Source organism: Garra rufa, chromosome 23 (genome assembly GCF_049309525.1).
Source record: "Garra rufa chromosome 23, GarRuf1.0, whole genome shotgun sequence".
Lineage (NCBI taxonomy): Eukaryota > Metazoa > Chordata > Actinopteri > Cypriniformes > Cyprinidae > Garra > Garra rufa.
This window is the reverse complement of record NC_133383.1, coordinates 10,777,816-10,802,231: the sequence shown is the minus strand read 5'-3', so window position 1 is coordinate 10,802,231 and position 24,416 is coordinate 10,777,816. Positions and strand designations below refer to the sequence as shown.

The window sequence follows — 24,416 nt, the reverse complement described above, 5'->3', positions numbered from 1 at the left end:
ATTAAATGAGCAAAATTGCGTTCACTCTGATTGGCGCACAGGCAGTCGTTGGCAAGGGGACGCTAGTCTGCTGGCCAATGAACGAATCCTACTAGCAATATGGCATGGCTCATGAATATTAATCAAGGTTGGTGACTGGACGCTCACCAAGGAACGTCATCAGTGTCTAATTAATATTCATTATTTGAGGCTTCGCCATAGTGGGAATGGAAAGTTCGCTGTCAGGTCGGCCTGTGATGAATTGAATAGGGAAGAAGAAGGAGGAGGAGGAGAATCCAATCCGGTTTGAGCAGGTTTTTGTTTCGGACGAGCGTTAACGTCTTCCTATACTGTGATCAAACCTACTGTGTGAATCTTTAACCGAGCTCAACACAGTGTCGACTGTTTTTCCGCGTTAAATCCGTGCATCTTGCATTTTAAACCTCGCTGTACAAACCCACAGCCATGCCTAAAAGGAGCAAAGTAAGTAGCGCACTGGTTTCCTAATTTATCGAGGCACCATCTTTAATAGAACATGCAGTATAAAAAAGGCAAAAGAGAAATGAAAAAAGTGCATGTGCAATAGTGCACGTTGCATGCAAATGTGCTTATTTTTATTCAATTGCAACAGTATTTGTGCATTTTTTTGTGTTTGCATACTCGTGTGTTTTAATAACGCGTGTTTTGATTTGAGAACGAGCGACTGAGATTTTTTTCCTCCACCGGAGTTAATTAAAACCTTGGTTAATTTTCATGCATGCGCGGATGTGGAATATAATTTGTGCATATGTGTCGTGTTTTTGTTTACAAATAGACGAAGTCTCTGTCGACATGCATCAGACAAAGGGGGTGTAACGTTATTAGTTTTCGTTTATGTGCAGCTTATACAGTCGGGCAACCTAAAGGTTGTCGCTCGCAGTTCATCAAATCAAATTGTTGCATTGAACATTTCTGCGTTTATTTATCTATCACATGCATATTTTATAATTTTAGTAGGGTTGGTTATAATTGCACGTTAATGTCTTTGTAAAGGCAGGGTTTTTTTAGTGTCATGGCTGCCCTTACGCGCAACCCCGATGATTTAAGCTCAATGTGGGTCTGAAAACACAGCGACAGACGGTGCAATATTTTATCCCGTCGTGCGTTAGGGATTTAATTCGTGCATTAGGGCTTTAGTGCACGATTGCGTCTCGATACATTTGATCGTGCAAGTGCCAGATTATGCAATGGCGGTATTCTTGCACATCATAGCGCCACTGTTTGGTGTTTCCTATTATTCTGGTATATTCTGTCCTGTTTTTTTTTTCCTCGCGGCTGTGCACCTCGGGATGTTGTGTTTGAAAGCGAATGGCGGGAATGTCATGGAGCGGGATCGGTGGGGCGAGTGCAAATCTCCATTAATCAGCGTTGAATGAGTCGGTGTGCATGAAGGGGGCGGTGCGCGCTAGACTGCAATAAAAACGGACCGAGCGGCACAGTATTCGAGGACGGAGACAGGACATAAACACTGATAAATTGCTGGCTGTATGTTTGGGAGTCGTTACTTTAAGAAATCATCCACGCAGAGTGCGAAACACACAGCCATGTTCGAATCCCTGAGCGAATGACTCTTATGATACGATTCTTAGTGTATTGAAACGAGTGACTCAAATGAACCGATTCCTTTGAATGAATCAAAACCATACGTGGCGGTCAGCGTGGTCCGGTTCTCGAACGAGTGACTCGTATGAGCCGAATCTTTCTTTGTGAATCAATAACATACAACATAAATAGTTCGCTTCCATAAAGAATAGTTAATTTTTAATTAATTTTATGAATCAGATAGTTACTAAATTCGCTAACAAAGTTATTTATGTTGGTCATGCCCGACTTGAAACTAGTCAAGAATCGTTTCTGTGTTTTGTTGTATTTAAGGCTCTCTTAGCTTATTGTAGTACTAACTGGTTATTAATGTCAACGTGGTTTTATTCACACCATGAGGTGAATTTTTAATCAGTAATGTTTTATTAAAATAAATCAGTGAAGGGGATTTGTTACCACATGTTTTGTTTGTGTTTAAATCTATGAAAGTCATTAAAACGTCTGTAAACATCTTATATCTGTTGTTAAAACATGAAATTATCAAAATTTAAGAATACTAAAAGAATCATTAAGGATGAATCAGAATCGGCCAGAGTGTTTAAGATAATAAATTGTGCCATTTTCTACATACAACTTGTGTTATAAAGATGCATCTGTAGTAAATTACACTGATGGACTTAAGTATAATACTTTTTTTTTTCTTTTTCCCTTCATAGGCGAACAATGATGCTGAAGTCACTGAGGTAAGCAGATTAATAGTTTAAAAAGCAGTTTAATAATACAATTAATATTCGTTTGCATCAAAGTAAGTTACATGTTTTAAACTTGTTATTACTTTGCAGCCTAAAAGAAGGTCGGAGAGGTTGGTAAACGTGAGTATTCATGTACTGCTTTTTTATACAGCTCTAATTCATTCATCAGATATGGTAATTATTTGTATTCTTTATTTATTAATTAATGTATTATTACTTTTTTAATTCTAGAAACCTGCACCCCCAAAGGCAGAGCCTAAGCCAAAGGTAAGGGATTATTTTACAAAATAAAAACCTAGGTGAAATTATGAATTATAACTTAGCATTAATATAAAAATTTAATTTAACATTGTAGAAGGCGGCTGCCAAACCTAAGAAAACAAAGGAACCCAAGGAGCCCAAGGAGGAGGAGAAGAAAGAGGAGGTACCCGCAGAAAACGGAGAAACAAAAGCTGACGAAGAGGTAAATTTAGTCATAAATTGGCAAATCTTACATTAAAATATCTTGTGGCCTTTCTATGTAATCTAACGGCATGTTTTTTCAGGCATCGGCAACAGAAGACGCCGACAAGAAGGGAGAAGACGGGGAATAACTTTGCTGAGGTCTCATCTTTTACCAGCACTCCCTGTACCTCTTTTCTTGTACAATTCAGGGGAATATTTTTATCTACTATTTTCTAAAGGCAGGTTTTTTAGTAGTTTGATTGTAGAGACACATTTTTTATGGAAGAAAAGAAACATTTTGAAAGCGATCTCATCATATCCAGCATTTTTACATTGGGCAGAAAAAACTACGGTCATCGTAAATGTCGACAAGCGTTTTTTTCCCCCCTCTCTGCTCTCGCTTTCAAAAGCGTGAGGCGGAGGGGAAGGTTGCGGGCATGTCGTTTACACAGACAGCTGGACATCTTACCGAGCTTGTCCGAATGACTAACATTCCATTGGCTCTATGAGGGATTTTGATTTTGATTTTGTTTTTTTTGTGTGTGTGTAACCTGTAATGTGTGTTCGGGGAGGGAGGGAGGGAGGGGTGGGCAAATAACTCATTGTTTATTGTTTATAAGGCGAAAGATTACTTGTAGAACGTTTGTAAGCTGTGTTCCATATGTTAACTGCAGTTCTCCATAATCATTTCTGCTAAATAAACATATTCTCTAGTACTGGAGTTCATGTCAGGCTTGTGCTTCGTGTGTATTGATTTTGTCTCTTCTGTGATAGTACCGCAATAAATTTGTAAAACTGCTGTGAAAAAGATTTTCGGGGCTTTGAGTCCGGTTTGTGTTATGGTACCGATGGCGGACGTGGGATGCATATCTCTGCCAAGCCAGCGATTCTTTAATATCCAAACGCATTATTAAAATAGAAAATTTGAGATGAATGAGTCATTACGTGTGAAATCTCTTTAGTTGTGAGGCGTTCTGACCAGCAGTAGCATTATTTTTGTGGGACTTAGATATCAAGTATAAATGTACAGTTTCTTTTGATCATTGTTTATAGATGTATCTCTGTGTGTTATGGTTCGATAAAACAAGCCAATAAAAAATCAGTTGTGATACCCTGTTTTCCTTTTGATTTTGAAGTTACACTCATTACTCTAGGGTTATACTTGCATTGTTTTAAACGATTGATATATTAAATGAACTGGGTGATTAAAATAAGATTTCTGCACTTTTAAATGCTGCAAGTTTTCCACTGTATATTTCAAAGAATTATTTACTTTATTACTTAAGGTTATTGCACTTAACTGAAACCAAAACCATAAAGTTGTTACTTAAAATAAAACAAATGTTAACTGTATATGTTTTTCATTTCTCATTTTCATTTTAGTACTTGATGTACTAAAATAACATTAACAGTACATAAAAAACGAAACTACTTCTTACTCTCTTATGTCATATATGTCTCTTTAGATTTTTGTGCATATTTTGCACTTACACATTTTTTCATGATAAGTTGTCTAGAAATTATTTTCAATGGCTTGAACTGAATCTAGTTAATTTAGGATCCAAGTAAAACATTTATTTAGCTGTATGTAGCCTACGCATTTTCATAAGATGATTTTGATCTTACAGTTCTCACAATTTTGATTTGATGTCTCACAATTCTGTGAGACATCAAATCAATGTAAACTCAGAATTAACAGAAATGAGGTCAGAATTGTTAGAAATAAAATCAGAATTGCGAGATGTAAACTCAAAATGACAAGAAATAAGGTCAGAATTGCGAGATGTAAAATCAGAATTATAAGGAATAAAGTCAGAATTGCGAGATGTAAATTCAGAATTACAAGATTTGAACTCAAAATTACAAGAAATAAGGACAGAATTCTGAGATGTAAACTCAGAATTACAAGAAATAAGGTCAGAATTGCAAAATGTAAACTCAGAATTACAAGTAAGGTCAGAATTGTGAGATGTAAACTCATAATTACAAGAAATAAGGTCAGAATTGTGAGATGTAAACTCATAATCACAAGAAATAAGGTCAGAATTGCGAGATGTAAACTCAGAATTGTGAGATGTAAACTCAGAATTACAAGGAATAAAATCAGAATTGCGAGATGTAAATTCAGAATTGCGATATATAAACTCAGAATTACAAGGAATAAAATCAGAATTGCGAGATGTAAACTCAGAATTGCGATATATAAACTCAGAATTACAAGGAATAAAATCAGAATTGCGAGATGTAAATTCAGAATTACAAGATGTAAACTCAGAATTACCAGAAATAACGTCAGAATTACAAGGAATAAAGTCAGAATTGCTAGATGTAAATTCAGAATTATAAGGAATAAAGTCAGAATTACAAGATTTGAACTCAAAATTACAAGAAATAAGGATAGAATCGTGAGATGTAAACTCAGAATTAAAAGAATTAAGGTCAGAATTGTGAGATGTAAAATCAGAATTACAAGAAATAAGGATAGAATCGTGAGATGTAAACTCAGAATTAAAAGAATTAAGGTCAGAATTGTGAGGTGTAAACCCAGAATTATTAGAAATAAATTCAGAATTGCAACATGTAAACTCAGAATTACAAGGAATAAATTCAGAATTGCAAAATGTAAACTCAGAATTACAAAGAAATAAATTCAGAATTGCAATATGTAAACTCAGAATTGCAAGATGTAAACTCAGAATTACAAGGAATAAATTCAGAATTGCAAAATGTAAACTCAGAATTGCAAGATGTAAACTCAGAATTACAAGAAATAAATTCAGAATTGCAAAATGTAAACTCAGAATTGCAAGATGTAAACTCAGAATTACAAGGAATAAATTCAGAATTGCAAAATGTAAACTCAGAATTGCAAGATGTAAACTCAGAATTACAAGGAATAAATTCAGAATTGCAAAATGTAAACTCAGAATTGCAAGATGTAAACTCAGAATTACAAGGAATAAATTCAGAATTGCAAAATGTAAACTCAGAATTACAAGGAATAAATTCAGAATTGCAAAATGTAAACTCAGAATTGCAAATAAATAAATTCAGAATTGCAAGATGTAAACTCAGAATTACAAGGAATAAATTCAGAATTGCAAAATGTAAACTCAGAATTGCAAGATGTAAACTCAGAATTACAAGGAATAAATTCAGAATTGCAAAATGTAAACTCAGAATTGCAAGATGTAAACTCAGAATTACAAGAAATAAATTCAGAATTGCAAAATGTAAACTCAGAATTACAAAGAAATAAATTCAGAATTGCAAGATGTAAACTCAGAATTACAAGGAATAAATTCAGAATTGCAAAATGTAAACTCAGAATTGCAAGATGTAAACTCAGAATTACAAGAAATAAATTCAGAATTGCAAAATGTAAACTCAGAATTGCAAGATGTAAACTCAGAATTACAAGGAATAAATTCAGAATTGCAAAATGTAAACTCAGAATTGCAAGATGTAAACTCAGAATTACAAGGAATAAATTCAGAATTGCAAAATGTAAACTCAGAATTACAAAGAAATAAATTCAGAATTGCAAGATGTAAACTCAGAATTACAAGGAATAAATTCAGAATTGCAAAATGTAAACTCAGAATTACAAGGAATAAATTCAGAATTGCAAAATATAAACTCAGAATTGCAAGATGTAAACTCAGAATTACAAAGAAATAAATTCAGAATTGCAAAATGTAAACTCAGAATTGCAAGATGTAAACTCAGAATTACAAGGAATAAATTCAGAATTGCAAAATGTAAACTCAGAATTGCAAGATGTAAACTCAGAATTACAAGGAATAAATTCAGAATTGCAAAATGTAAACTCAGAATTGCAAGATGTAAACTCAGAATTACAAGGAATAAATTCAGAATTGCAAAATGTAAACTCAGAATTGCAAGATGTAAACTCAGAATTACAAAGAAATAAATTCAGAATTGCAAGATGTAAACTCAGAATTGCAAGAAATAAATTCAGAATTGCAAAATGTAAACTCAGAATTGCAAGATGTAAACTCAGAATTACAAGGAATAAATTCAGAATTGCGAGATGTAAATTCAGAATTACAAGATTTGAACTCAAAATTACAAGAAATAAGGACAGAATTCTGAGATGTAAACTCAGAATTACAAGGAATAAATTCAGAATTGCAAAATGTAAACTCAGAATTGCAAGATGTAAACTCAGAATTAGAAGGAATAAATTCAGAATTGCAAAATGTAAACTCAGAATTACAAAGAAATAAATTCAGAATTGCAAAATGTAAACTCAGAATTGCAAGATGTAAACTCAGAATTACAAGGAATAAATTCAGAATTGCAAAATGTAAACTCAGAATTGCAAGATGTAAACTCAGAATTAGAAGGAATAAATTCAGAATTGCAAAATGTAAACTCAGAATTACAAGGAATAAATTCAGAATTGCAAGATGTAAACTCAGAATTACAAGGAATAAATTCAGAATTGCAAAATGTAAACTCAGAATTGCAAGATGTAAACTCAGAATTACAAAGAAATAAATTCAGAATTGCAAGATGTAAACTCAGAAATACAAGGAATAAATTCAGAATTGCAATTCATTCAGCTGTATGTAGCCTACGCACTCTTCAATCGTAATATGTGTATTTGTTTTTCAATGTCAAAAAAGTCCTTTATAGCTAAAATGACATTTCTTTGGTATAGCAAGTAATCATTTGACAAAAATATTTGAAGATCTGCTTGGGTTCGCTTCAAGAACATTTCAGACTGTATTTTGATGGGTCCAACAGTACTCCAACCGTTTTTATTATTTTTAATCAAATAAAAGTCATTAGTGTAAGGATTTAAATGCAATGGCAACAACTTCATATCTATCTGTCTGTTTCTTATACTTTGTTTAATATGAAAGATGTATATGTATAAGTACAAAATCATTCATATTTACATGTTATTAGTCAACAACAGCCTTGTACTGATGTGAGTATCTTAAATGACCAAATCAGATGGGGGGCAGATGGATCCGAGCTCATAAATAGCACCTGTTGGCAGAGGAAGTGACATCAACAGTCAGTCTGTTCCCACACGAAAACAGAGAAACTCTCTAATAAGATAAATGGACACGCAGTTGCCCACCATATGTGATCTTAGTCCCAACCCCCACCCAAACTTTCTCTGACTGTGATGACCTAGAAAATGTTTGCCATGAGGGTTTTTGTTTATATTCGAACACACTTCAGCTTAAGGCAAGGGAGTGTCTGAGCTTTGTGTTTAGTGCCACATTCCTGTTATTTCTAATGTGGGTTTGCAAAGGTAATGCTGTTGGCTAGATTCCCTTGTGAACGTTTGTCAAAGAAATAAAAACAAACCTATCTGACCCATTAGACTTACATAAAACATGAAGAAAGGAGGGAACTTGTTTCTCCTTGAATGACTCTCAAGGCATGTCAGATCAGCCGTAGACCATACAGTTTGAATTACATCATAAATAAACAAAAAGGAAAGAGTTATTTAATTAAAAGTTCTTTGTCCAGTATGTGATGCATGTGATCAATTTATATTCAAAATTTGAACTAACATTAATTTCACAGATTATTGAATAAACCGGCTATTCACTTAATTATCAAAGTTTAATCTTCGTGTGAAACATTTTCGCCAGTGTATTACTGGAGAACAAGGGCAGGGCGACCTTTTGTTTGCTGCTTTGGATAGATTTATTTACTCTGAGCTTGACGTCACACGCCATTTGCCCCAAAGTCCGCGCAGTTTCGTTAGTGTTTAAAAAAACAAACCCGAATAAACCATACCATTGCTAAACATAATCTAATACATTTCCGAAATACATAAATATAATAGAAATTTCTAGATTATATGTTCTAAACTAAACCATTCATGTTTTAATTTTCGAGTATAGAAAGTGCTGAGGTGAAACCGAACTGGCGTTTTCGAATGAGAGGTGAAATCCACAGCTGATCTCTGCAGATTTACGAGCTGGGAAACTTCTGTTAATTACTTATGTTTGCATAATACTTTGCAAGAGCCGAGCCGGCGTGGTTATTTCACAGTGCGTTTTCTCAGGAGCTTATGCTGTAATGTTAAATAGTGTTGTGTGAGATGATCAACGATGCGCTGCTCGCGGCTCTTGCTGCAGCGCCTGAACGCGCTCCACAGACGCAATGTCAACACATGGTCTGCTGTTGGAGCAGCGTTTAATGTTCAGCGCCAACGTTGTGAACATTTACAGAAAAATGTGGTGAGACTTTTATAATAGATTATAATATATACGTGTGTTTTAAAAGTCAAATAATTTAGGCTGTCTGTATAAGTGATTATTTTTATTCATTATTGATGTTGTTTTGACAGTTTTTATGTATATTTTTAAACTATTTTCAATTTAATTATACAATTTCGTATATATTTTATCGTTTACATTGTATTATGATTGTAATGTCTCATTTTGTACTGTTATGACAAGTGTATATAAACCAGTTTCCACCACAGAATTAAAAAATAAGGCAATTGCGACTTTTTGTCTCATAAATCTGAATTCTGAACGTCAACTTTTATCTCACAGTTTTCACAATTCTTCTAGATTATATCTTGCAATTCAGATTTTTCAGAATTGTGAGATACGAGCTCAGAATTGCAAGATATCAACTCAGAATTGTGAAATATAAACTCAGAATTGTGAGATATAAACTCACAAGTCAGAATTCTGAGATAAAAAGTTGCAATAACCTTTTTTAATTTTTTAAACTATGGCAGAAAAAATAAAAATGTGAGATGTAAACTCAGAATTGTGAGATATAAACTCACAAGTCAGAATTCTGAGATAAAAAAGTTGAAATAACGTTTTTTATTTTTTAAACTACGGCAGAAAAAAATAAAAATTTGAGATGTAAACTCAGAATTCTGACAAAAAACTGAATATCGAGATATAAACTTAGAAATACAAAAAATAAAGTCAGAATTGTGAGATGTAAATTCAGAATTACAAGAAATAAACTCAGAATTACAAGATATCAACTCAGAATTGTGAAATATAAACTCACAAGTCAGAATTCTGAGATAAAAAGTCACAATAACCTTTTTTTATTTTTTAAACTGTGGCAGAAAAAATAAAATTACAAATTATTTACATGAATTACATGTGAACTCTAAATGACAGGAAATAAAGTCAGAATTGTGAGATGCAAATTCTTTATCTGAAAACTGCTAAATTTGTTTGTTTGTTGTTTAAATTTATATGAATAATCAGCCTGCTCTAGTTTAAATGGAAATATATTATTGTTAATAAGCTGAGTCTGAGAGTTTTATTTATGTGATAGTTTATTTCACATTTCTTGTTTGTAAAGGCTAAATAAAAATAAGAAGTGAACCTTATTTTTTTGTATTGTTTTTATTAAAAATGTTTTTATATAATTTTAATAGGAGGAGCCTGGATGTATTATAGACTTTGCAAATTCAGTTTGCAGACATTTGTAGGTACAGACATCCATTGTGTGTGTCCTCGGCAGTTTTTTCCTGAGGCTTTTTAATATTGTCCATATCGATATCGGAATTATATCGTATCGACCGAAATTAAGAAATATATCGTGATATAAATTTTTGCCATATCGTCCAGCCCTAATGTAAACTTAAAATGACAAGAAATAAAGTCAGATTTACAAGATGTAAACTCAGAATTACAAGATATCAACTCAGAATTGTGAAATATAAACTCACAAGTCAGAATTCTGAGATAAAAAGTCACAATAACCTTTTTTTATTTTTTAAACTGTGGCAGAAAAAATAAAATTACAGAAATTATTTACATGAATTACATGTGAACTCTAAATGACAGGAAATAAAGTCAGAATTGTGAGATGTAAACTCAGAATTACAAGAAACAACGTCAGAATTGCGAGATGTAAACTCGGAATTGGGAAATAAAGTCAGAATTGCAAAATGTAAACACAGAGTTGCAAAAAATAAAGTCAAAATTACAAGATGTAAACTCAGAATTGGGAGATGTAAACTCAGTATAACGAGAAATAAAGTCAGAATTGTGAGATGTAAACTCAGAGTTACAAGAAATAAAGTCAGAATTGCGAGATGTAAACTCAGAATTAAAAGATGTAAACTCGGAATTAACAGAAAATCAGAATTATTAGAAATAAAATCAGAATTGTGAGATGTAAACTCAGAATTACAAGAAATAAGGTCAGAATTCCAAAATGTAAACTCAGAATTACAAGAAATAAGGTCAGAATTGCGAGATGTAAACTCAGAATTACAAGGAATAAAGTCTGAATTGCAAGATGTGAACTCGGAATTGGGAAATAAAGTCAGAATTGCAAGATGTAAACCCAGAATTGCAAAAAATAAAGTCAAAATTACAAGATATAATCTCAGAATTGCAAAAAAAAGTCAGAATTGTGAGATGTAAACTCAGAATTACAAGAAACAACGTCAGAATTGCGAGATGTAAAAAAAAAAAGTCAGAATTCTGAGTTTATATCTTGCAGTTATGACTTCTTTTCTCAGGATTGGGAGTTTAATTCTCCAAATTGTGAAATACAAACAGAATTGTGAAAAAATGTTAGAATTATAAGATAAACCTTTTTTTTTTTTTTTATAATCATTCATTGGCAGAAACAGGCTTCCATACAAATTACAACCGTTTTATTGACCTTGTTTTTCTGTATGAAATGAAACCAAGTCTCTTTCCTCTCTGTCCTCAGGGTCTGTTTGGAGTATCAGAGCTCAGCGGTCCTGCCGGATTCCAGATGGCTCAGCATCAGGCTCTCAGGGAAGCAGAGTTTCTGGTGCACAAGGCTTGCACACATCCTCCTGGTGCCGTCACTGTGGAAACATTTGATCAGCTGTCTGACAGCTTATGCAGAGTTGCAGACCTGGTAAACATAATTGTGTTGGCGTAAAACAAACTGTGATTCTTGGTAGGGGTCTGTTTAATCTCACAAGTGTTTCACTGCAGGCAGATTTTATCAGAGTGGCTCATCCGGATGCTGCGTTCCGGGAGGCAGCGGAAAGAACCTGCGTTGATATCGGCACTGTTGTGGAAAAGTGTGTATCTGTCAGCTGGTTATTCTGGCAGTATTCTTAAATGATATTTGTATTTGATTTTTATTTGTTTGTGTATATTACAGACTAAATACAAATGTCGATTTGTGTCAGAGCCTAAAGAATTTGCTGGGAAACGAGGCTGTTTTGACCACACTGGACCCAGACACAAGGCAGGTGAACTTTGAAGAATTCTATTAAACACAATTTAAAAGAGTTAAATTAGAAGATGTGTTTCTGAAACAACTGTGTGAGTGTTCAAACTGTTGGAAAGAAGTCTCTTATGCTCACCAAGGCTGTAGTTTTTATTAAAAATACAGTAATATTGTGAAATATTATTATTATAATTTAAAATAACAGTTTTCTATTTTAATATACTTTAAAATCTAATTTATTTCTGTGATGCAAAGCTGAATTTTCATCAGCCATTACTCCAGTATTCAGTGTCACAGGATTCTTCAGAAATCATTCTAATATGCTGATTTATTATCAATGTTGGAAACAGATGTGCTGATTAATATTTTTTTTGAACCTGTGAGATTTTTTTTAGGATTATTTGATTAATAAAAAGTTAAAAAGAACAGCATTTAATCAAAATACAAATCTTTTCTAACAATAAAAGTCTCATCACTTTTAATAAATTTAACACATCCTTGGTAAATAAAAGTATTAATTTCTTAAAAGAAAGTAAGACATGTATTGACCCCAAACTTTGAATGGTATTGCATATTGTTACAAATGGCTTCTATTTGAAATAAATGCCATTTTTTTAAATGTTTTATTCATCAAACAATCTTAAAAGAAGTATCGCAGGTTCCAAAAAAATTTGATAGTTGATAATAAATCAGCATATTAGAATGACTTCTGAAGGATCATTTGAAACTGAAGACTGGAGTAATGATGCTGAAAATTCAGCTTTGCATCACAGGAATAAATTATATTTAAACGTATATTAAAATAGAAAACCACAATTTTTAAACTGCAGTAATATTTCACAATATTACCGTTTTTTTTTCTGTATTTTTAATCAAATAAATGCAGTCTTGATGAGCAGAAAAGACTTCTTTGCAAAAACATTACAAATCTTACTGATCCCAAACTTTTGAACAGCAGTGTACATTAATATACAACTGTAGTACATTATTTATTTATTTTTGGATGAATCGAAAGTCCAAAAGAACAGCATTTATTTAAAATAGAAACTTTACTACTTTGATCAATTTAATGCATTTAATTAATTTAATTTTTTTCATATGGTTCTGTTGCTGGTTTAGAAGAGTGGCAGAGCTCTTCATGTTCGATTTTGAGATCAGTGGAATACATCTGGATGAATCGAAGGTAAGAACAATCCTTTAAGCCCAAATACAAGCTCTTTTTAATGTGATCATACTGATATATATATATTTCTTCACGAATCATCTCAGAGGAGCAAGGCTGTTGCTCTGAATGTGAAGCTTCTGGATCTTTACCACGAGTTTCTTAGCGGCTCTCAGCTCCCAAACGCCATTGATAAGCAAGTTCTACCAGAACACATTCGCTACTGCTTCTCCATAGACGGGAACCGCATTCAGATCGGCGGGTTGCATGCTGACTCTCCCAATGAGCTGGTGCGTGTGATTACATTAGTCTGTTTACGTAGTTGCCATCTCTCTGTTTGTTGCTTGAGCTTAAAGGTGGACATACAGTTGTGCTCATAAATGTACATACCCCTTGCAGAATATGGTAAATTTTAATTATTTGAACAAAATAAGAGGGATAATGAAAACTGTATGTTACTTTTTAATTAAGTACTGTCCTGAATAAACTATTTAACATAACAGATGTTTATATATATTCCACAACAGAGTTGGGGGTAACGCGAGTTACGTAATCAGATTATGTTTTTCAAGTAACTAGTAAAATAATGCATTACTTTTTAGTTTACTTTTTCAAAAAAGTAAGGCCAATTACTTTTTGTTTCCTTTATGTGTTTAAACCCATTTTATTAACCAATGTCTTTGGTGCAGACCTTTGTTGATCCAGTTCAACCATACTAATAAGCAAACCTTACATTAGATTAACCAACATTTGTGCTTCACTTTTCTCATCGCTGAAGAGTGTTGGAACTTACTTCTCCTACAGTTCTACTGTACAGACATTAATTTACTTTTCCTTCAGTGTGAAAGGGCTTTTTCATTTGCTAAAAATCAAACTTTTTGTATTAAAAACAAACAAGCAAGACCTGTTCAGATTTAAAAAGTAACGCAAAAGTAATGTAACGCATTACTTTCCATAAAAAGTAAGTAAAGTACTTTTTTAGGAAGTAACGCAATATTGTAATGCATTACTTTTAAAAGTAACTTTCCCCAACACTGCTCCACAAAACAAAATAATAACTGAATTTATAAAAATGACCCCGTTCAAAAGTTTACACACCCTTGAATCTTAATACTGTGTGTCATTTCCTGGATGATCCACGATTGTTTTTATCTTTTGTGATAACAAGAGTCCCTTGTTTGTCCTGAGCAGTTCATCTGTCTGCTGTTTCTTCAGAAATATCCTCTAGCTCCTGCAAATTATTTGGTTTTTCCCAGCATCTTCTGCATATTTGAACACTTTCCAAAACTGACTGTATGATTGTGAGATCCATCTTTTCACAAGTGAGGAACTAATGAAAACATTTACTAATACTTACGAAGGCAACACAATGCATTAAGAGCCAGGGGGTGTAAACTTTTGAACAGGATGATGATGTGTACATTTTTCTTATTTTGTTTACAGATTTTTTCCCCATTTGGCATCCAGTTCAAATTCAAAACGTTTCCACCCCTGGCTCTTAATGCATTGTGCTGCTTTCTTGAGTATCAGTTAATCTTTTGTAATAGTTATGTATCAATTGAATCAGTTGAGTCCTTCAGTTGTTCTCAGTGTGAAAAGATAGATCTCAAAATCATACATTCACTTTTGGAAAGGGTTCAAATATGCAGATGCTGTTGGAAAACCAAAGAATGGTGTAGGAGCTGGAGGTTTTTTCTGAAGAACTGCTCAGGACAAACATAGGACTCACAAACAACCATCACAAAACATAAAAACAGTTGTGAATCATCCAGGAAACAACACAGTATTAAGATTCAAAGATATGTAAACTTCTGAATGTGGTCATTTTTATAAATTCAGTTAGTATTTTGTTTTGTGGAGTATATATAAACATCTGTTATGTAAAATAGCTTATTCAGGACAGTACTAAATAGAAAATAACATGCAATTTTCATGATCAATCTTATTTTATTATTAACATTAAGCAAATTCTGCAAGGGGTATGTAAACTTATGAGCACAACTGTAAATCCATCATATCCCTGTGGTGTCACATGCTATTGGCTGTTTATGCAAGCTAGATGTTTCGCTTTCATTTGCATGTTCCGTAAGTGTCTTTCTTCTCTTCCCTCTGGTAGGTGCGGGAAGCTGCGTATAAAATCTTTCTGTACCCCAACGCTAGTCTCTTGCTTTGTCTGGATGAGCTTTTGGCTTGTAGACATGAGCTGGCAACATTAGTGGGCTATGAGTCGTTTGCACACAGGGCTTTGAAAGGAACAATGGCTAAAACCCCAGGTAAAAATAATCAGAGCATCATCTGCTAGCTACAGTCGTGGCCAAAAGTTTTGAGAATAACATAAATATTGGAAATTGGAAAAGTTGCTGCTTAAGTTTTTATAATAGCAATTTGCATATACTCCAGAATGTTATGAAGAGTGATCAGATGAATTGCATAGTCCTTCTTTGCCATGAAAATTAACTTAATCCCGAAAAAAACTTTCCACTGCATTGTTAAGAAGGCTTCAGGGCGTCCAAGAAAGTCCAGCAAGCGCCAGGATCGTCTCCTAAAGAGGATTCAGCTGCGGGATCGGAGTGCCACCAGTGCAGAGCTTGCTCAGGAATGGCAGCAGGCAGGTGTGAGCGCATCTGCACGCACAGTGAGGCCAAGACTTTTGGAAGATGGCCTGGTGTCAAGAGGGGCAGCAAAGAAGCCACTTCTCTCCAAAAAAAAAACAAACATCAGGGACACATTGATCTTCTGCAAAAAGTATGGCGAATGGACTGCTGAGGACTGGGGCAAAGTCATATTCTCTGATGAAGCCTCTTTCCGATTGTTTGGGGCATCTGGAAAAAGGCTTGTCCGGAGAAGAAAAGGTGAGCGCTACCATCAGTCCTGTGTCATGCCAACAGTAAAGCATCCTGAGACCATTCATGTGTGGGGTTGCTTCTCATCCAAGGGAGTGGGCTCACTCACAATTTTGCCCAAAAAACACAGCCATGAATAAAGAATGGTACCAAAACACCCTCCAACAGCAACTTCTTCCAACAATCCAACAACAGTTTGGTGAAGAACAATGCATTTTCCAGCACGATGGAGCACCGTGCCATAAGGCAAAAGTGATAACTAAGTGGCTCGGGGACCAACATGTTGAAATTTTGGGTCCATGGCCTGGAAACTCCCCAGATCTTAATCCCATTGAGAACTTTCCCATTGGTCAATCCTCAAGAGGCGGGTGGACAAACAAAAACCCACTAATTCTGACAAACTCCAAGAAGTGATTATGAAAGAATGGGTTGCTATCAGTCAGGATTTGGCCCAGAAGTTGATTGAGAGCATACCCAGTCGGATTGCAGAGGTCCTGAAAAAGAAGGGCCAACACTGCAAATACTGACTCTTTGCATAAATGTCATGTAATTGTCGATAAAAGCCTTTGAAACGTATGAAGTGCTTGTAATTATATTTCAGTACATCACAGAAACAACTGAAACAAAGATCTAAAAGCAGTTGAGCAGCAAACTTTGTGAAAACTAATATTTGTCATTCTCAAAACATTTGGCCACGACTGTACAGTCCTTGTAGCTACTTTTATGTTGAAGCTGCAGATGAAGGTGAAACAAAACACGCATTTGCAAACAAATTTGTTTGTTTTACAGAGACTGTGATGAAGTTTTTGAAGCTGCTAACAGAAAAGCTTTCTGACAGGTAGGTTTTGCATGAACTGCTGTTTTTGAATGGAAATCTTTGATGTGTTCTGAAGTTTACTCTGTTTGTTTGTCACAGAACATCAACGGACTTTAAGATGATGAAAGAAATGAAGAAGCAAACACATTCAACAAATCCTGTAAATGTTTATTTTATACACTGGATTTGTTTTGTGAATGCTGTTTCCTCAATACAAATGCAGACAGATTTCCTAAATATTGTTTTTCGCATGTCAGGAAGTGATGCCGTGGGATCATGCCTACCTCAGCAGTGCCATACGAACAGAAAAGTAATACGTTTTTTATGTATGCATCCTTCTGGATATGCCTTCTACTTCTTGTTTATCCTTATACACATTTGTGTACCTGTAGGTTTAACATTGATCCCAGCGTCTACAGCCCGTACTTCTCATTGGGTGCTTGTATGGAGGGACTCAACCATCTCTTCACGCAGCTTCTGGGTGTTTCTTTTCAAGCGGAGCAGCCAAAGATGGGCGAACTGTGGAGCGAAGATGTTCGAAAGCTTGTGAGACTTTCTCCCTCATCTTTGTTTGCTCAGTTTTCAAGACCAGCTCTCTGTTGATCAGTCACAGATGTAGATGAGCAGCTGTATTTACTGTTTCTTGTGCTGCCAACAGGCTGTGGTCCATGAAACAGAAGGCCTGCTGGGATACATCTACTGTGATTTCTTCTGTAGATGTGATAAACCTCACCAGGTACAGCTGGCTGATCTTGATTGACTCTGTACAATACTGATATATGAGTAAATGGGATGTAGATAATGTTGGTAAAATTAAATGAACATACACATATGCCACAAGTGTCATTCAAAAGTTTAGGGACAGAAATTAATAGTTTTATTCAGTAAAGATACATTAAATGTATAAAAAATGACAGTAAAGACATTCTTAGTGTTACTAAAGATTTGTTTTAAATTAATGCTGTTCTTTGGACCTTTCTATCACAGTTTCCACAAAAATATTAAGAAAAACTACTTTTTTTTTCAACAGTGATAACAAGAAAGATTTCTTTAGCAGCAAGTCGGCATATTAGAATGATTTCTGAAGGATCATGTGACGCTGAAGACTGGAGTAATGATGCTGAAAATTCAGCTTTGCATCACAGAAATACATTTCTTTGAAATATATTACTATAGGAACTATGGAAGCCAGTTTCCACCACTGAATGAAAAAAAAAATTAAAGGTTATCGTGACTTTTTACCTCACAGTTCTGACTTTTTTTCTCAAAATTGTAAGATAAACTCACAACTCCAATTAATAAAGTCAGAAATGCAAGATATAAACTCACAAATTTGAATTTTTTTCTCCGAATTGCATGACATAAACTCACGCATGCGAGAAATAAAGTCAAAATTGCGAAATAAAAACTCAAAATTCTTACTTATAACTCACAATTGTGAGACATGAACTCTTTGGTATATTATAAAGTCCAATTTTGAGGAGGAAAAAGACTGATATGTTCTCACAATTTTGACTTAAAGCAACAACAAAGAGGGTTTTTTTACCTTAAAATAATGTTTCCGAACTCGCGTCAGTGGTTCATCAACTCATAACAGGGTGAAACGGCACTTCAGCATTCGCTTTGCGACCCTCTATCGGCCATAACAGCACTATGTAAGTTTGGGTCGTCGGGTAGCGGTTTTGTAGTTCAAATGAGACTACAAATGCGACTTGCTTTACGGAAAAAAAAATAGCAAACAATGTCATTATTATGTTTTATTTCGTTTTCATACTTTCATAAAGTCATGCAACATACTCTACCTTGTCACTGGACATCGTTATTTCCAAAGCCGGTCCTGGATAGTCTCCAAACAAATAACGTGCATGTGACGCGACGGTAGGCTAAATTATTTACGACAGCGGTAATGGGCAATTCCACTTCCAACCTGTAGGGAGTGAAGTTCTTTGGTGTTGCTTTAACTCAAAATTGCTAGTTAGAAAGTCAGAACTGCGAGATAAAAACTCATAAATCTGACTTTTCTCTCTAAATTGCATGATATAAACACAATTGCGAGAAATAAAGTCAGAATTGCAAGATATTCACTCGCAATTCTGACTTTTTTCTTGCAATTCTGAATATAAACTCGCAATTGCAAGTTATAAAGTACAATTTTGAGGGGGGAAAAAAGATTATGTTCTCGGAAATTGCAAGTTTATATCTTACAATTCTGACTTCTGCAATTCTGAGTGAAAAAAGTTACAATTGTGAGTTTACATCTTGCAATTCTGATGTTATAACCTACAATTGTGAGTTTATATCATGTAATTTTGACTTTGTAAATTGCAATTGCAAGTTTATATCTTACAATTTTGAGAGAAAATGTCAAAATTGTGAGACATAAACTCTGACTTTTGATCTCAGTTGCTTCAACATCTTGTTTTATAAAAAATGAAGTAATTGTGACTTTTTATGTCACGATTCTGACTTTTTCTCAAAAATGTAAGAAATAAAGGTTGAATTGTGAGATAAATGTCTTTTTTTTTTATCAATACCAGAAACAGGCTTCTATATATAAGATACTTCTTTCAAGAACATTAAAAATGTGTAGGGTAGTGTGTGTACTCTAGGTTATTTATTTATTTATAATTTCCAAAAAAATTCATATATTCAATATTTGTTGCTTTATCAATACCTCTAAACATACTTTTTCCATAAATGACAGGACTGTCACTTCACCATCCGCGGTGGGCGGCTAAGGGAAGATGGCGTTTACCAGCTGCCTGTTGTGGTGCTGATGCTGAGTTTACCTCCACCCAGTGGCAAAACCCCATCTCTGCTTACCCCCTCTATGGTGGAGAACCTCTTTCATGAGATGGGACATGCCATGCACTCCATGTTAGGGAGGACACGCTATCAGCATGTGACAGGTCAGAGTTAACTGAATATTCAGGGTTATTTATGACCCTGGACCACAAAACAAAAAAAGTCTTAAGTGGCATGGGTAAATTTGTAGCAGTAGCCAAAAATACACTGTATGGGTCAAAATTATAGATTTTTCTTTTATGCCAAATTCATTAGGATATCAAGTAAAGATCATGTTCCATAAAAATATTTTGTAAATTTCCTACTGTAAATATATCAAAACTTAATTTTTTATTAGTAATATACATTGCTAAGAACTTCATTTGGACAACTTTAAAGGTGATTTTCTCAATATTTATATTTTTTTGCACCCTCAGATTCCAGATTTTCAAATAGTTGTACCATACATCAATAGAAAGCGTATTTATTCAGCTTTCAGATGATTTATACATCTCAATTTCAAAAAATTGACCCTTATGACTGGTTTTGTGGTCCAGGGTCACATTTGGTGATCAAGCATAAATTGAATGTACATGACAAATAACTGATCTGAATTCGATTTATGTGTCTTTGTAGGAACCAGGTGCTCCACAGACTTTGCTGAAGTCCCTTCTATTTTGATGGAGTATTTTGCCTCAGATTATCGAGTTGTGAGCCAGTTTGCACGACATTATCAGACTGGAGAGGTGGGTTTGTGCCCTTAAAGGAGTAGTTCACTTCCAGAACAAAAAATTACAGATAATTTACTCACCCCTTGTCATCCAAGATGTTCATGTCATTATTTCTTCATGTGTAAAGAAATTGTTTTTTGAGAAAAACATTTTAGGATTTTTCGCCATATAGTGGACTTCTATGGTGCCTGTAAGTTTGAACTTCCAAAATGCAGCTTAAATGCAGCTTCGAAAGGGCTCTAAATGATCCCAGACGAGGAAAAAGGGTCTTATCTAAGTAAAAAAAAAAAAATTACGGTTTATATACTCTTTAACCTCAAATGCTTGTCACGTATAGCTATGCGTGAACAATTTTTTCTGGTTCAAGGGAGTTAGGGTATTTCGAAGATCTAATTTTTTCCTCCAACTTCAAAATCGTCCTACATTGCCATTTTTCCTTCTTTTTTATAAAGGGCATTTGATCTTCTTTGCGTGTTTACTTTGTAAACACTGGGTCGGTACTTCTGCAGCTATGTAGGACAATTATTAAAGTTGGAGGAGAAAAGGAGATGGGAGTTTTTCAACAAACTGTCTTGAATGCAGACCTAAACAAGACGAGCAATTGAAGTTAAAAAAGTATATCAATTGTACTTTATTTTTTAGAAAATGACCGATCGTTTCACTAGATAAGATTCTTCCTCGGCTTGGATAATTTAATGCCCTTTGAAGCTGCATTTAAACTGCATTTTGGAAGTCCACTATATGGAGAGAAATCCTGAAATGTTTTTTCCTCAAAAAGCACTATTTCTTTACAACTGAAGAAAGAAAGTCATGAAAATCTTGGATGACAAGGGGGTGAGTACATCATCTATAAATTTTTGTTCTGGAAGTGAACTTCTCCTTTAATGCTTCAGAGATCATCATCTGTATATCTGAACCCCATTAGAAGACCTGCATGTTGATCTGTCTTTTGTTCTGTCCAGCCTCTTCCTGAGAGCCTAGTGTCCCGTTTGTGTGAATCTAAGAAGGTTTGCAGTGCTGCTGACACTCAGCTACAGGTACTTCAAACACATATCACTGCTCTGTGATGGAGAACTGCAGTGCTGGTGTAAAGAAAGTCAGCTTTAATGAATCTGGAGTAAATGTGTATGTGAACTACAGTTGACAAACTCTAGAGTGACCCTAAAGGATTAGTTCGCTTCTAGAATAACAATTTCCTGATAATTTATTCACCCCCTTGTCATCCAAGATGTTCATGTCTTTCTTTCTTCAGTCGAAAAGCAATTTAAAGGTTTTTGAAGAAAACATTCCAGGATTCTTCTCCATAAAGTGGACTTTAATGGTGGCCAACAAATTGAAGGTCTAAATTAATGCAGCTTCAAAGGGCTCTACATGATCTCAGCCAATGAACAAGGGTCTTATCTAGGGAAATGATTAACGGTTTTCTAACAACAAATAAAATTGATATACTTTTTAACCACAAATGCTCATCTTGTACTAGCTCTGCGATGCGCATGCGTCTTCATGCATTGCGTAATCAAGTTGGAAAGGTCAAGTGCGGTTAGTTTTTGGTCTGTGTACTCTGGTTCAAAAAGGTAGGGTAGGGCGAAAAAACTCCATCTAATTTTCTCCCCTAACCCTAACTTCAAAATCGTCCGACATCGTTGTTTTACCTTTTTTTTTTAAGGCTGTTTGACTTTCTTTGCACATTCACTTTGTAAACACTGGGTCAGTACTTCCACCTTTTTTACTACCAGTCAGACAATAGAAGGTGTATCTACATGTAGTAGAACAAATTTTTTGATCATGTTGATAATTCAGAGGCCTTAAAATGTGCATAACAAAAATGATACAATAGGCTTTATATATTAAGTCTTCCGGTGATTAATTCATTTTCTTGTGCGATGCTTCTCTTTACAGATTTTCTATGCAGCTTTGGACCAGGTTTATCATGGAAAACCACAATACAGATCAACCACTGACATCCTTAGAGAAATTCAGGAGAAATTTTACGGGTTACCATATGTTAATGACACCGTGAGTGGCAACATCACAGACACAGCTTCGATTCTGCACATTTTTTAAAATGTTTTTTAACCTATAATGTAAAAAATAAAAAAATTATAATCATCCATTTTCTCTAATGATGTAGGCTTGGCAGCTGAGATTTAGTCACCTGGTTGGCTATGGTGCTAAATATTACTCCTACCTCATGTCCAGGGCGGTTGCCTCGATGGTGTGGAGGCAGTGCTTTCTACAGGACCCCTTCAGCAGGTCGGTGTGGAGTTTTCAACTTCCTTATGCCATTTAGGACACCTTTATAATGCATGTTTTGTTGTTTTATCACAGATACTAAGTGGTGACTGGAAATTCTTGTTTTTTTCTTATTTTGAATATTTCCTATTTTTTTAGTGGCTGATGTTCACTATTAAAACACAATATGTGTAGTTGTACAGGATATGTCTGATCGAATTAAAAAGTAAAAAAAAACTCAACTTTGTCATTTGCAGAGTGATGGGAGAGCGATATCGTAGAGAGATGCTCGCTCACGGAGGCAGTAAAGAGCCCATGCTGATGGTCCAAGGTAAAAACAACACTTGAAAATAACATTTCAGGAAGACCTCACGAACTGTTAATATAAAAGTAAATATTCACAGATTTTCTTTTTCACTGATCCTCAGGAATGCTACAGAAAACCCCTAGTATTGAAGATTTTGTTGATGCACTCGTGTTGGACCTTGATGCAAATTTCAAATCACCAGTTTAGATCCTTATTTGTTCAGTCTCATACACTGGGTATCACCTCACTATTGTGTGTATTGCCTTTTAAACCTTGTGAAAAATGTGAAGAGATAAAAATATGCTGTCACTTCTGTCTTTTTGTCCCTCAGTTGCATTTAACATTAAATACTGAACTTCAACACACTGAACTTCAATGATAGTAGATTTAAAGATGTTCATCAAATTAATATTTTGTGAAAATACCTTGCAATGATTAAATATTTGTATTTTAGTAGCAATTTAACTGTAGCACATCGTGGTATCGCAATAGCAAAACTCGCTATAAAAAGTGTTGTTTTTAAAATGTATTTAACCCTTTATAGGGCGAGTGACCATATTTGATCACTTAATCGAACATTTTCAATAGCGTCTGCCTCCCTTGTATGAGATCGTGTAAGCACATGGATTTGTCCCAGCCAATCAACGGATGTTAGTCTACGTCACGGATAGCGACACAATGGCATCTGACCAATCGGAAGTTGTCTGGGGCGTTTCAAACTTCAGCGTGCTTCCGGAATGAGAAAATGCTGATTTACGCTCCTACTTTGTCCCACAAAAATGGAGAAAGCATCGAAATGCACAATGGTAAGTCAATAAAACTCACACATTATATAGCTGAATAGTTGTGTTATATGGTGATATTGACGTTGTTTGCGTTTGATTTCTATAAATTAGTGAACGATGTGGTAAAAAAAATGGTGTGATCATATTTGATCATACGCCCGTTTGTGGTAACACAACAGAATGTCCATTTTTAGACATACGCCCGGTTCAGGTAAAAGTAAGGCAAGTGATAGTTTGGCTGTTTTTATGCCTGTTTTTTGTCCACTGAATATTGCAAAGGCTTGTATACCATGATGCAGTAATCCAGTGTCAAACTTAAACCATTTATTGAAATGATCAAGAAATAAACAGTGAAAAATTTGTAATTTTGGTTTTAGTACCAATAGATTGGTGTTTATTATTTCTGCTAAAATAGGTGGTACCACCAGTACTTAATGCTATTTTTTTCAGTTCTTATTATAAATTTACTATTTATGTGAATATTATATGTTTTCAGTAGATCTGCACTTTTCTTTCACAAACAAATCAACATGGGCTTGATACTGACTCAGAAACCTTTTCTTTCGCAGCTGTCTACTCAACAATTCTATGGATAGAAGTCAGTTTTGTTGTGCCAGCTGACCCCATCTAGGGTTCTGACGAGGAAGACAGCAAGATTTTTAATTTCCTAAATAAATATTCTGTTAAGTTGTGTTCATATATATATATATATATATATATATATATATATATATATATAAAAATTGTGTGTGTAAATTGTTTCTAAATAAATATTCTATGAATATTATATATGTTTTATGT

At 34.5% G+C, this 24,416-nt stretch overlaps 2 protein-coding genes across 3 annotated transcripts; both read left to right on the top strand.

The window, feature by feature from the left end:
• Positions 1-258: 258 nt before the first annotated feature.
• hmgn1b (high mobility group nucleosome binding domain 1b) lies at positions 259-3,867 on the top strand. Its single transcript, XM_073829740.1, has 6 exons — positions 259-462; positions 2,277-2,303; positions 2,403-2,432; positions 2,544-2,579; positions 2,668-2,775; positions 2,858-3,867. The coding sequence occupies exons 1-6, from the start codon at positions 445-447 to the stop codon at positions 2,903-2,905; spliced, it is 267 nt and encodes an 88-aa protein (XP_073685841.1). The 5' UTR covers positions 259-444; the 3' UTR covers positions 2,906-3,867.
• Positions 3,868-8,698: 4,831 nt separating this feature from the next.
• mipepb (mitochondrial intermediate peptidase b) lies at positions 8,699-24,402 on the top strand. 2 transcript variants are annotated; one of them, XR_012341734.1, is made up of 20 exons: positions 8,699-8,989; positions 11,460-11,633; positions 11,714-11,802; positions 11,886-11,972; positions 13,074-13,137; positions 13,224-13,406; positions 15,233-15,389; positions 16,749-16,797; positions 16,876-16,936; positions 17,034-17,086; positions 17,169-17,322; positions 17,435-17,512; positions 19,481-19,685; positions 20,197-20,306; positions 21,254-21,328; positions 22,191-22,307; positions 22,423-22,544; positions 22,781-22,854; positions 22,952-23,636; positions 24,185-24,402. XR_012341734.1 is itself a non-coding variant. In XM_073829581.1 (19 exons), exons 1-19 carry the CDS (start codon positions 8,861-8,863, stop codon positions 23,035-23,037), a joined length of 2,067 nt encoding a protein of 688 aa, XP_073685682.1. In that variant the 5' UTR covers positions 8,699-8,860; the 3' UTR covers positions 23,038-24,402. The 2 variants fall into 2 exon arrangements, 1 of the variants encoding a protein (XP_073685682.1); XM_073829581.1 differs by having other exon boundaries at positions 22,952-24,402.
• The last annotated feature ends 14 nt before the right edge of the window (positions 24,403-24,416 follow it).

What these genes read in the sequence shown, in the direction of transcription:
- mipepb (XM_073829581.1), top strand. Translation starts at nt 8,861, where the DNA reads ATGCGCTGCTCGCGGCTCTTGCTGCAGCGCCTGAACGCGCTCCACAGA. An exon ending in AACATTTACAGAAAAATGTG is followed by an intron (nt 8,990 to 11,459) that starts GTGAGACTTTTA and finishes CTCTGTCCTCAG; the next exon opens with GGTCTGTTTGGAGTATCAGA. An exon ending in CTGACTCTCCCAATGAGCTG is followed by an intron (nt 13,407 to 15,232) that starts GTGCGTGTGATT and finishes TCCCTCTGGTAG; the next exon opens with GTGCGGGAAGCTGCGTATAA.
- hmgn1b (XM_073829740.1), top strand. An exon ending in GGTCGGAGAGGTTGGTAAAC is followed by an intron (nt 2,433 to 2,543) that starts GTGAGTATTCAT and finishes TTTTAATTCTAG; the next exon opens with AAACCTGCACCCCCAAAGGC. An exon ending in AGGCAGAGCCTAAGCCAAAG is followed by an intron (nt 2,580 to 2,667) that starts GTAAGGGATTAT and finishes TTAACATTGTAG; the next exon opens with AAGGCGGCTGCCAAACCTAA.